Source organism: Misgurnus anguillicaudatus, chromosome 19 (assembly GCF_027580225.2).
Source record: "Misgurnus anguillicaudatus chromosome 19, ASM2758022v2, whole genome shotgun sequence".
Classification (NCBI taxonomy): domain Eukaryota; kingdom Metazoa; phylum Chordata; class Actinopteri; order Cypriniformes; family Cobitidae; genus Misgurnus; species Misgurnus anguillicaudatus.
This window is the reverse complement of record NC_073355.2, coordinates 24865960-24880212: the sequence shown is the minus strand read 5'-3', so window position 1 is coordinate 24880212 and position 14253 is coordinate 24865960. Positions and strand designations below refer to the sequence as shown.

At 40.6% G+C, this 14253-nt stretch overlaps 1 protein-coding gene across 2 annotated transcripts in view; it reads right to left on the bottom strand.

Annotated features, from left to right (window-relative positions):
• The window catches only part of rarab (retinoic acid receptor, alpha b), a 109821-nt gene that overhangs the window by 20672 nt on the left and 74896 nt on the right, over positions 1-14253 (bottom strand). The window contains exon 1 of one of the 2 annotated variants that reach the window (XM_055193776.2): positions 11185-12179. The exons of the other annotated variant lie outside the window; for it this stretch is intronic. Coding sequence (XP_055049751.1) covers positions 11185-11350 — 166 coding nt within the window. The 5' untranslated portion in view covers positions 11351-12179. Of the gene's footprint in view, positions 1-11184; positions 12180-14253 lie in introns of those variants that run through there. 2 annotated transcript variants of the gene reach the window in all.

Below are 14253 nucleotides of genomic sequence, written 5' to 3'. Positions count from 1 at the left end.
GGAATGCACCAATACCACTTTTCCATTACCGATCCGATTTCAATACCAGAATTGCCCAATCCCAATACCGGCCGATCCGATCCGATATGCATCTAAAATTCCATGCACACATACACACACACAATCAAGAAAATGTTAAATGTGTAGAGGGCAGTGTTTAAGAAGACACATAATAGGTACGTTTGATCAAATAAATAGGCTAAATATATTTGCCTTTCTTGAGCAAAACTGTCACAGTAAAAAGGCTTTAGTGTGCAGATGGTATTTTTTGGGAATGATGCGCTTGACCTGTCCTTTACAATTATGCACATCCCAGGGCAAGGTTTGATGCGCCTAAATCATCCTGTATTCTACAATTATGTGCTTCCCGGGTGCAGAATAACGTGCTTGAAGCATCCTTGCTCCACAAAGTTCATAACTGTTAAAACACAAAGAGAATATGTTATGCGCTCATCAAATAGTGTATTGCATCCATCCAACAGCTTACGGAGACCATTTTAAGATCATTTTACACGTCCGATAATCGATTCAGCTAATAAAGGTCCAGATCTGCCCCGATACCGATCCCAGATCAAACCGTCACATCCATAGCGCAAACCATACATTGGGAGGTGGTCTAATAAATGTTAAGCACTGCACTTGCGGCCAATTTGTTAAAACCTCTTTAGACTGAAACTATTGTACAATGATTAAGTTCACCAGAGGCCGACGTAATAAACGCAGGTAATACTCAGCACGATTTTTCTACATCAGGCACCACTTACAGGGAGACAGTCATGTTAGTGCGTATAGATTGAGAAAACTATTTTGGTGTGAAATACTTTTGAGTGTGTGGGTGATTGTAAGTGAGACAAAATAGAGAAAAGATGAGTTAAGATGTGAGTTATGTGTGAGAGAGGAAAAATAGGGCAGAACATGAAAGGAAAATGCTGCATTCCTCTCAGCGTTGGCGGTAGTTCTCTGGGGGAAAGCAGATCCTGGTACAACTATTAAGCTTCCCTACACTTACCCGATGCACACTCAATAAAAAATGATCCCAGTTTCTTTTTGTGTTATTCAAAGTTAACCCAGAGAAGGGGGTGAATACAAATGGAATCAGGGACCCATCATTACCAACACCATTATGATAATAGGGTAGTGCTGCTGGGCACAGAGATGGAGACAATGGAGAAAAATGAGGAAACGTGGGGGGGTGAAAATCACAGACTCATGTGAGACTATGATGTAGGTCACTTTGCACTAAAGTGTTTGTGAGTCATAGACCTGGATCAGTCCCTGCTAACTTAGAAAGGTGTCTCGTTCCTATAAACTCCACCCCTCATTTGTCACCAAGTGTCACACTTTTATCAAGTGTCACTTTGGTTGAAAGTGATAACATTTTTAGTTTATTGTTGAATCACACAATCTCGACTGACAGCTATTTATGAGACATAAAAAACCAATGAGAATCAACGTTATCAATGGGGCTGTTTACACTTGGTATTAAGATGCGTTTTCATCGATCGGATCACAAGTGGACGAGAGAGACACATTACGTTTACACCTGGTATTTAAATCTGTCTCTTTTGTCCACATTCGACCGCTTTTGTCCTGAATACTGTGAGGGGGTGGTCTGTGAGACCGACGGTGGCCGAGTCTCTCTGCTGTTATTCAAACGCGAGCGGGAGTAATTATGAGTTTATATGGATGCAAACTAATTATGTCGGAGTCCGCTGCTTGATTAGAAAGTAAACATGCTGCACAGTGTTTTGTACGTTTATATGTTAGAGCTTTCTCTGAATTTTCAACTAAATTAATAAAATAGGATCGCGCAACTTCCACACGCTTTCGAAACGGAAGGCTAAATGAAAGGCTAAAAATAGCGCTGTTCACCGTGTGTTCGTGCCAGAAGTCAGAAAAGACATAAAACTTGTGTTTTGTACCTCAGATTAGATAAATGGGCGAAGGGAATGCGATCGCGTGTGGATGTTCGAACACATTCAACCACATGTGCGTTTACACTACAAAAGCAATCCGATCGAAATGGGATTCGACTAACTCTGAATGTGGTTGAAAGTGGTCGAAAGTGGACAAACTCAAAACGTTTTGAACACCGTTTACACTTAGGATTAACGTCGTCCACTTGTGATCCGATCGATGAAAACGCATGCTATTGCCAAGTGTAAACAGTCTCAATGTGTCGCCCTACTTGAATTCATGATATGCAACAAAAAAAAAATTTGTTTTCTTTTACAAATGCATCGCTACGCTTCAGAAATCGTATATTAACCCATTGGAGTCATTTGGGTTACTTAATGACGGATGAATGTGTTTCGCCAATTTAAGTACAATGTTAGATGCTAATGACATAACATATATTTCTATAAAATTATTCCTGTTCAACTGAAGAAAGGAAGTCATACACACCTGGGATTGCACGAAGGTGAGTATATAATAAGAATTTTCATATTTAAGCAAATTGTACCTTTAAGGCATTACTATAATACATTTGCAACTCCCTCTAAGGGAGCATTCAAACTAAAATCTTATAAATTACTACTCAGAAAGCTTTATATAGACAGCTCAGTGAGTCATAAACAGCACACAGGAGACCTGACTTGAGGAAAATCATGGTATCTATCTGCCAATATACAGCCTTCAAGTCAGATATGTGCACTAAAATGCTGCATATAAAAGTAGCTCAGCAAGTTTTGGAACAGAACCAATATCATCTTAGTACATGCCATGTTTGTGTACAGACTCAAAATATAAGGGCCCACACGGTCCTACTATTCATTTCAACCTTTAGTTACCCCAGCCTGAACTTCCTCAAACACAGAAACCATGTTCATCTGCAAGCACTGCAGCATTCAGATTGACTGACAAGAGATTGTGAGCAAACCTTAAAGTTCTCAAGAACTGTGAGTTAAATCAAAGGAGCTGCACTGAGAACAGTGTGTCTCTCAGACTTAAAAAACTGACTAGCAAAGCACAAAAGGCTTAGCAACATTCAGACACTGTTGGCAGGTCAAATTTCATCTTGCAACACAGCAATGACTGCAGCTGCAAATAAATTAGGGGAAAAGATGATGTCCACCTAACACTTCTCAACAGAATCGCTCTTAGCGCAGACGCTCACACAAAAAAGCAAACCTTTTATGCACTGATGCTATTGTTTACACTTAGCATACAACGAATCCCAAAAAACCCACAAACCAGTACTGTTTGTCAGGTAATAAAGTGCCTTTCGAGCTTTTAGACCGCCAGATACCTTAATGCAAAAACACGCTTTGTGCAGTGGACAGTCGCCAGTGAATGAATTTTATAGTGAAGCAGTGTAGCATTTCTTTGCATGAAAAAATATATTATGAAACATAAAATTGCCTGGGCAAACATAAATCATAATCCAACCAGGTCAGCAGAAAATAAAACATTGCTAAATCTTGATATGAAAAATCTTGATTCAAATTTATTTCCAAAACAAATTACCTCATCCTAAATATATAAAAAGTAACATTTGAAAATTTTCAAATTTTTCATGTCCTGTTCAAGCCAGATTTTAAAGCAGCTGTTCGAATGTAACATTCATTGCACTGTATAATCATTCATTTTGATGGTATCACACATAACCAGCATCAGATTCACTCCATCACATATAAACACTACACCAACCAGCAGTGAACGGCTGATTTGACATCCAGTGCAGTTAGTAAAGCCCACAGTGGCATGTAACAGCACAGGGAAACAGCGCCCTTTCATCACAGCTGCTAAACACAGCGGGGTGAAGCTAACGGGATTGCCAGGGCTCTTTGTGGTCAAAACCAAGAGGTAGCAATTTTCCAATTAAGCCACATTTTTATGGGCTCCTTGGACAGCGGAGGGAAAAGGAAAGTCCTAAAAGCAAACAAATAAGTGCGGTGCAGCACGTGCAGACGAAATTAGCATTTCCCAAAGAGCCTTATTATGGCATAAGAGACGGGCAGCGCTCTCAGGACGTGCTTGCCTTTTCCTCACCAACAAAACAAAGACGGCCAAACAGGGAAAGGATTTAATTAGATCAAGGTCAGTAATGAGATTAATGCTTTACACAAATGTGCGTGGGAGGAGCTGTGTGGGTGTGTGATCCCATTAGAAAAAAAACAGAAATCAAGACCCAAATGACTTTTAGTTTACCCTTAAATAGCTTTTAGAGACCCCCTACCGATTTAAAACATCCCATTGCGCAGTGTGCTTTAAAACCGAACCTACAGCAGGCTTTTAAGTAAGCCCAAAACAGGAGAACGGTTCATGTGATGTCTGGCATGCTTGGAATAACATGGACGCACAATAGGCCCAGCTATGAGGCCAGCCCAGCTATTGCTGAGGAAACCCCTGATCCTCCACTAATAGCCACGACCTACATTCATCCGCAACAGCACATGCCTCAGTGAACGTGTGGAGGGGAACCCAAATAAGAGGCTGAGGAACTCTTAGTGACTGGTAAAACTAGTTAAGTTCATTTCTGACACTGCATATAAAGCTGAGAGCCGTTTGGATGGTGCCATTACTTGCATATGTCTAAGGGCGCACTCACACTAGCCAAACCAAACCGCGGTTAATTGCCCCCTGGCCGGCTTGTGGAGGTGGGCTCGAGCATGGTTTACTTGGGCTCATGCGCGGAACACGTAATATGATCGCAAAACGTACCAGAGCGCAATTAAAAATGAGATACGTCAATTGCGCGACCACTCACCTTCATCTGCATTTGTCAAAACCTTGGGTTTACGTGAATGTCTGAGCTGCACACGCGACAGATCAACTAAGCAATATAATGGCATGTGAGAGGGCTGTGTGTCATTGCACACCTAACGGCTCCAAATAAAAACACAGCCTTAACACTACAACGGATTTCAGTGTTAAGAGAGCGCTTTTCTTGCTGCTTTCTTCAAAACAAATCGGATCCTAATGCAGAAACCGCGCCCGGGCTGAGATCGATAGAAGTATAGTGTGGGCCCCTGTGCTTCTGGGGGAGTAGGGAGGGGGGACAATAGCGCTGGGTCACGGTTTGGATAGTGTGAGTGCGCCCTAAGTGGCTCTACGTCAGAAAGGAGAGAGATGGGAATAAAAAAAATTAATGCAGACCAAGGACTCCATGGTTGGTGTTGCAACATTGTAAACAAAAGCTATGGACCATAGAGATAAGAAGACAGATAGAAAAAAACTGATAAAGGGCAGGGAAGCAAAGCAGCAGGTAAAGGAAATCAAACTAGGTCAAATGTCAGACTCTGTAGAGGTGGGATTAGAGAGTTGTTTGGTTTGACTGGTTGTCAAGGATCCGTTAACAGTGTTTTTATTGCAGCTCGACCCTACAACTGCTGTAACTAGCCCTTCATCTTGACAGAAAGTCAAACACACACCTCACACAAAAGAGTATTAAAACAGATACACATTGGTGCATGAGTCAATAAGCCTTCATTTTGGTCTGAACGCAATAAGACTGTGATCTTTTATAGTTAAAGCTTTTTCCCCAAAAAGTACTTAAATTATCCTCACATTGTTACAAACATGCAAGAAATTCTTGCTAATTATGGAAAACAATTTGTAACTTAGGGAATTATATGCGTTTTCTCCACACAGTGTAAATAAGGACTAGAGCATTCAAGCCTCAATGTAATACAAGAAGCACCATAAAAAGCAGCTCTATGATTCATGTGATATATTCTTATAAGTTTTCTGAAGCCATAAAAAGCTGAATTTATTCATTTTCATCATATGAAAGACAGAGTTCAAGATGTTCTTTAATTTTCCTTTTGTGTCCCATGGAAGGGAATCACAATGACATACTGTGTGGGAAAATTAATTTTCATTTTTGGGTGATTTTTCCTTTAATTACTGTGAGAATGACTACTAAGTGGCAGCTTTATCACATCTTCATGTTTTTGTCAAGTGATTTAAAGCTTCGAGCAAAAGGCCATCAGACGCCAGGAGTTATTTCCCCCCTCACGAAGATGAAGATAGTCACAGGATGAGTAGAAGCCATTGCCACAACTCTATTATCTATTAAGTGCACTCGCCTCATTAAACCATGCTGTTCATTTGTGGCGCCCTACAGAATTCATTCTGATAATTAACATCTAGCGAGTATGGAAAACGCAGTCTCTGCAATACAAAGCCATTCGTTTCGTACCCTCTGTAGAGAAATATTTCAGCCACAATGATGTTTAATACACTTCTGACTTTTTACCAGGAGGGAGAAAAGATGGGAAAAAAACGCAGTACTGATGAGCTGTGCACACAAAGCCATTATTTCATCCTGCCGTCACATTAGGGAAGTCCATAAAACAAAACTCATTATGATACAAGACGAGAATATCACAATGCTGCTACGTCTAAGTAAGCAAAAGAAAAAGGCCATCCGAGACGTTCCCACAGGGAGCTCGGACAATTGCCCTAGACACTCTCTTTTGACAAAAACCTCCTGGACATTACAGACAAGCTGAAAACCATCCTAGTTGGCCTTCTTCCTTTTACGTACCACAGCTCAACGGCCCTCTGATACGCGCCAAACGCCCTCCCAACGGGCCCCTCGCCAGAGCAGGTTTCAGCCCCCAGGCTTCCCTTATTTTTATTGCCTGTGTTTATAGCTGGTCTTGGTTTCTCTTTCTGCCCTCTTTTCCTTGACATTTTATGGCGTGCAATATAAGAGACGCCCTTCACCCCCCTGTCTGAGTTTTTAAGTACCTCATCCACAAATTCTTTTTTCTGCGTCGAAATCCGGCCCTCAGGAATTCACTTGATGTCATTGGCTGTCAGGAAACACCACAATGGGTCGTGCGCAGTCTTTTGAAAGTGATCACGCACAGCTGGACGACATTTATCTCTGACCAGACGGCTTACAACTTTAAAACAGAATTTCCTGCTTTTTACTGGTTTAGTTTCATACGCATTACGCGCAACTACTGCAAGCGTAACCGCTCAATAGCACCTTTTCAACACTTATTCTCAAAGTATGTGTACCTTGTCTTTTCTATTTACTGTCGCTGGTGTATGGTGCGTTTGGAAGTTAAACAGATGTATGGCCATCCATCTGTAATCAAGATAATCACTCCAGAGTCTAAGAGCATCTGAAGTACGGGGGCCTGGGAGGATGGCTTTAACCTTAGCCCAAAATCTGTCAACGTGTTTGGGCATGGCGCCCTCTAAATCCGCCTTAGTGCAATATAAATAGAGTTTCCAACTCCAGCCGCGTTTCCTCAAACTGATTAAAGTTCAAAAAGAGAGTAAGTAGGAGAGAAAGAATGCTCGAACCTGGAGATGATGACTAGGAATGATCAAATGTTAGCTCAGAACAAACTATCACGTGATTGACCTTGCATATAGATTACGTTTAGACTACACCCGCAACAAACAAGCTCGTTATTTGCACAGACACTGAACTCGCTAACCTTGTCCTAGCTGACACTCTTGTAGGATCACACATAAAATCCAGCATAACCTGATGGCACTTAGATCTAATACATGAAATGTGGCTGTAAGGCGGTACATTAAAGTAAGCAACAGCCATTACAGCTGGAGGGCTGCACATCTGATTTGGAAGGGCGCCATGTGTTGCAAAATCTTGCCCTATGGCTTCGTGCAGGTACAAACTTCACTGTTCTTTCCCTGCCATGATTATAGAGCAGCTCGGCTAATGTTAAGCCTTCGGGTAAAAGTTGTCTCTCTGATCCAAACCTTTAAGACACTAGACGAATGTTGTGTGCATGACAGGCATACAGTATTATAAACATCTGCCCATTAACCTGCCAAGGGTCATCGTCTTTATCACTAAATAAATTCAGTTCATCTCTTCCATATGTAATAAACTTACCACTTCATCACGGAGAAAAAAGCCTGCACTTCTGGAGTCAGTCTGTAAGATGACAGAGTGAAGGCCTAGTTCTCCTCCTTTTGATTCTGATCAGGCATATTATCTTCTGTAATATTCATCCCACATGACTGGGACTTCAAAACACTTTATTTTGTGTTGCGCATTGCCTTAGGTATAAACAGGCATTTTAACTGTGCTTTAGGCCACAGCCACCACCAGCTGGTCACATCGGTGTATCCCCTCACAGCACAGATGTAGGGGGGAGCACTGCTGATCCACCTGGATGTGTGCCGCAAGAGCGCCAGCAACCCCAGTATCTACTGCGATTCCTGCCCTGTATTTAAGGCTAAGAGAAATAAACACTCGGTCAGCCAGCCAAAACCACAGCAACACAAGCGCTACTCTTGCCAACAAGGGCTGCTGGCAAAATGCAAACTAGCTGATCACCATGTCTGTGTTCAACAGCAGGCTTGCCACGCTGTCTGGAGGTCAGGCAAACCCTAATCCTCCAGCAAGCCTCAGTTTACCAGCGGACGCCGCCATTCTTTCACCATTTCCTTTGCAAACTCTAATAATTTGTCCTTGTTTTTTCCCTATTCTTCATTCCTTCCCGACTGCAGCAGCAGGGCTGGGCTATTGCTCCCGCCGGCACTGCTCTGTTCATGGGAAACAATAAAACGCCACATGCCTTTCCTTAGTTAGCGCTTCCACACTGCAGCTCCACGTGAGACTCATAAGACGCCGGTAATGCCAAAGACGATTCTCTGTGATCCTGTAAATGATACTACAGATATTGCTGCATTACGTGACAGTGACACACACTGCACTATTTTTAAAACAAGATGTGAAATTAAAGCATTGCTATATCTAAATAAAAGCCGATTTTATTGAGAGTGTAAGTGATTTTATCAAATTTTATAATAGTATACCCCACAATACATTTTTTATGGCTATTTGATGCTCACTATATATATAATTTAGAAACAAATTTTGGGTAATCATCAGTGAATTAAGTACTTTTCAGTAAAATATGCTTCTTAACCCTGCAGAACCCAAGAACCCTTTTCTTAGCATCAATTAATATTGGCTAAATTTGACCAATGGGTTATCCAGGGTTAATCAATATATTTCTATTAATAATTGTCTAATTTCATTTAAAGATGGATTGAGGCAAACCAAAAATGCTTGGAATCCTTGGAATCAGTGTAAAAAATGATTTATATTCCTAAGATCGCCAAATGGACATGATTGGACATATATGATATATAAATATAAAAGGCCTGTACTACATACTATACAAGCCGCAAGCCTACATCTATTGAATACTACATTATGCACAAACACTAAAAACATAACCTAAAGTTTACACAGTAGCATTAACTTGTAGTCCAGTATAGCTCAATGACAGAGCAATGCATCACCACTGCAGAAGGTCGTGGGTTCAATCCCAGGAAACACACATGCTGAATAAATGTATATCTTGTAATGCAATATAAGTCGCTATGGATAAAAGTGTATGCTACATGCATGCATGCATGTAAATGTCAATGTACATATAAGTGTGTTACAGCAGAATCTCTATCAGTTAACCCTTTACAGCTCACAGCTCTTCCTTCTATCTTTTATGCAAAGCTGATCATCAAGTAAAAACAAAAATGCCATACTGGAATGTCATAAGGAGGCTGATAAATAGAAAGTTAGCAGTCTTCAACTGGGGGAAGGGAAGCAGAAAGATCAGACTGCTGGGTCCCAAGAAGCCTTCAGAATGATGAAGAGCTTTTCAAACACTCTGTGATGGATGCCTCCTCAGAAACCAAGCGCTGGAGCCTCTCGCTGTGCAGAGGCAGCAGGGCCTAGAGGTCAGGCAGGCTGAGGGCTTAAAATGCTCCTCAAGGCCCTGAAAGTGTTGGGGTTTGAAGGCCGCTAAACAAGCAATCACAAGGCACACTTTGGTAGAAGGTATAAAATAAGACTTAAGTATCCTGAAAGCATCAATTATTCAAAGTCTCACGTTCTTGCGCAAGAAACCGAGCGTGGTCAACAATAAGCGGCTGTCTGGCTTTAATTATTCTGGGGATTATCTGAAAGAGCAATGCGGCAACTCGTAGCACTTCACTCAATGGCTCTCTCGAGCCTTTTCAGCTCTTTGTGCAGTTACCACTGATTTACTTTGCCAAGTGGAAACTATGATGGGTTGTATGAAAAGCCCTAGATAGGCATATGGTTACTTCTGACCCACACAATCCACCTCGAGACGAGAGCAGTTACTGCAGCAATATGCTTCACACAGACAAAAAAAGCACAACCGGGTCTCTCGAAGGTGACAACTACACAATTACATCCATATAACACCTTTACATGCATTGTTGAGGTTTCTACCGAATATTTTTACAGAAATTTGTACATGATTTCCTTTAGACGTTGTTTCTGTATAGCACCAAACATGCACACCATATCTGTATCTCATTGCTCTTCATGCCCTTCTCAAGAAGCATAAATAATGTCTTGTAGGACTGTTCTCCATAAGAAAAGCATGCTAAGCTGCAGAACAAATCATCCCTCAAACAGGCTTACACAAGATTAGCAATGTTGACATGGCCTAACAATGACTGGAGACCATGTTTCTAGACAGACCACGGCCCCCCGAAATGTCACGCCCCTGTTGCAAACACATAACATACGCTGCAAACGACGTCAGCAAACATAACATTAACAGACGTTTTAACGATTGTTTAATGGGTTTCAAAAAAATAAATAATTGAAAATTATCATTTGGATATTTTAAATATGTACTCGAGATGTTACATACAAGTACAAATATCCAATAATTAACTTTTGTTCAATCATGTTTGGTGGGCACCGACAAATGGAGTAAAGCAAGCTTTTAAATGCCTCATCAATTATTAACAACTCTGCCCTGAGAGGGCATTAATATACTACAATAAAATGTTTTAACCGAGTTACCAGACAGTAATAAACACGAGTTCAATGAGTTCACTGGAAAACGTACAGAAGAGCCCGCTCCAAACAGTCACGAATATAAACATTGAGATGCATTATTAGTGGTAGCCCTCCAACTATAGTCATCTCGTAACGTGAGCGCTCACACGCTTTTATAAACAACACAATGTTATCTAGGTAGTTAGCGCACTAGATTTCTAGACACGGCCTACATGTACATGCTGGAAAATAGCCACACTCATATCAGCTGACGTGTATGGAGTCGTTGCCCCTGTAGGAGCCCCTCTGACCCCCAAAAATTGAGTCGTCGGGTTCGGAACTTAAATCTAAATGTCCGCATAATGTTAAAGGCTGTGTTAAAGCTAGAGATTTTTGGAGAAAACAAAAAGGCCACCTACAGTGATTTGAGCCGCTCCAATGTGGGTTCCTGAAGCCCCGCGCCGCTCCCGACACGAGGCCTTTATCCGGGATCAAACAGCCGCGGTTCTGGTGGTAGTAATCCATGCTCAAAAACGGGCTCGGACTAGGAGTCAGTCCAACAACGTCCACACTCTCGTACATCATGGGAAAAAAACAAATATCCTCTAAAAGTAAACGCCTCCTTCCTAAAGTGTGTTGTGTTTCTTCAGCAAGATGTAAGTAAGTGGGAATTATAACTAGCACAACTTGCGAACTTTGCGTTGAAATGTAAATTCCCGTATCACAACAACGCCAAGAAGCGTCTTTATGCAAAGAAAATGCAGTTTAGTACAAATGCGTGCATACAATGGTGTTATGCTGTGCATTCATGAGTCAGTTCAGCAGAAACTCGTGCTGTCCACGGGGAATGAACTACATTCTTCAGATATTAAAATCCTGCTCCAGTTGTTGCGATACTACGACTGGCCTGCCGTTATAATTGCAGCTTTGTATTGGACCTTAACATTAGATCGATGTTTAACCAGCGCTATCCCGCGCGCTTAACGTTACGAGGACAACCCGTAGAAATGTCCAAAAACTGTTCGAAGCAAATGTTTACAAAAGCTTGCGATCGCCTCCTTTCACTCCACGCCCAAAACGAAGCGTATTCTTAAAAAAATATATTCGCTAAAAGACCGATGTTTCGAAGTACATGTACTGTAGACACACAACCGTCCGGATCGATGATAGATCTGAATCTTGTGAATAATCCTGGTGCAGAGAAAAGAACTTGCTCCGGTGTTTCCAGACCCTGCGAAGACGCGGATTCAAAGTAATGTCTTAAGCATCTTGTGTCGAGCCACTCGCACACTTGTGGGGAATTTCTCTTTAAAAACAAAAGCACTCTTCGACAGGGCAACTCAGATCTTCACACACTTCCCAGGCTATCCCACACCGCAATTCTTGACGAGTGTCAGCAGCTGCGCCGAAACTCCGCCCCCATCAACCCCCACTCTGCATGCCGCTCTCTCATTGGTTGCTGATAAACCTAATCTCAATCTTATCAATACGATATCCATCAAGCAGAATCTGTCGCCATTACAAGCTAAAGTATAAAGTTTTTGCAGATACGTGTGTGCATTTGTTTAACGACTGTTATCTTTTCGTAAAAAAATAAAACAATTGTATTTATTACAACAATCAATCACAAAAAATACTGTAGTACACTATAGTATTTGCTATAGTAAACTGTAGTAAAACTGAAGTTTTTTTTAAACTTACTATAGTAAATATTAAAGTATACTACTAATACTTTAGTAATATACTATATTATAGTAGCTATAATTACTATATTATACTATAATATACTACATTTTACTGTAGTATTCAACATAATTTTTTTTATAAAGGTGTGCAGAAACTAAGTTAATAAAATAACAAGGCTTCTAGGGAGGTATCACCTTAAATACAATCATCTATAGTTATATACAACAAGTGTGAAGTTATATGCAGTAACTAGCGTGCATTTCCTTTGTGTGTTGTACTTACAAAAGTGTTCTACACAGATTACCCAGGACTCAAGTAATCCACCACGCTGTGTCTCTATAAAAGCAGACAATTCTTGACCTCGAGACTTCTTTATCATTTCATACTGAGGTAAACAATATATTGCAACACTATCTAGTTTGCCACCATAAAATCCATAGATGCCGTCCTGAAAAGTAGTGTTCATAACAATGCAATGAACACTTAGGCTACGGCCCTGTAGCATCCGTCAGCTCAACGCACCAAGGTTGTTGCCATCCGCTGATGGCTCCATCCATCAGTGAAACGACACATTAGCCTCCCCTTATTTTCCGGCTTCAGCCCTCGCATTTTTGTCCTTCACATGTAAGAGGTACTGTATTGATTTTTCACTATCTAAAATATTAGCCTGTGTACAAAACGATGCTCATTCAATACATATACGTTTATTAATGGAAAGTCCTTTTAATTCAACCAGACCACATAATAACTGCTATAAAATGGAGAAAAATATAGTAGCTGTAAGGAACAACGCTTTACATTTTGCCATTTTAAATATTTAACAGAAGGTGTATAACACTACAGACATTAAAGGAGCATTTCACCCGTAGAAACATTAATCTTTGTTAAAAGTGCGTCATATTTGCAGTCGAAATGTAACATACATTTCGAATTCGGTGCCTATTTGACCGAGAAATGGGGTGTTTGTAGTCTCACCCCCTCAACAAAGATATTGGACTTCCTTCTTTCAATGATGCAAAATGATGATTTTTACATCATTGAAAGAAGGAAGTGCAACACTGAAATCTGTAATTCTCCTGTCTCAGCGGCAACTGAGGAAATGATGCACGACAATTCAAAAACATGACTGGTTCTAACTACACAAAGCTTAATGCAAATGGATGAAGTGTCCCTTCAAGATACAATAGGCCAAATGTTTGTATTATTAACAGATTATGCTAGCAAATTACATACTATTTTACCACGGGGCGGTTGAATGCTTTATTCTGATTGGTTGAGAAATGTTCCACGGGTATGCATTATTTTTTGATAAATTGTCAAATGTTTTAAAATAACCATTGTAACTGTGCTATAAGTGGAATAATTGATTCCGGTCCTGCATTATTTGAAAATAATGCACACCCGTGCTTCACCACCTTAGATGTGCATTATTTTCGAATACTTCAACGGCCTGTCTACAATTATTCCTTTCATAGCTCACAATACATTGCACAACATTTAAATGTGTGTTAGCATTTATAAAAAGCATTGTGCCTTAAGTAACCCTGTCACATTTTTGGGAGGGGGCATAATTGTGACCCAGCCTGTAAAATCCAGGCTAAACTCTAATTATGAGATTAGGAGCATCAAAGTTTGATTTTATTCATTAATTTCAATCTATGGCATGCTCCTACTCATTCAATATTAAATATATTAAGGTTATATTTTATATTCATCAACAGAATGTTCTTTACATTATGCAGGTTAATTTTATGTAGAAAATACTAAATCACAAAAAAGTGACATGAGATGGGTTTTCACAG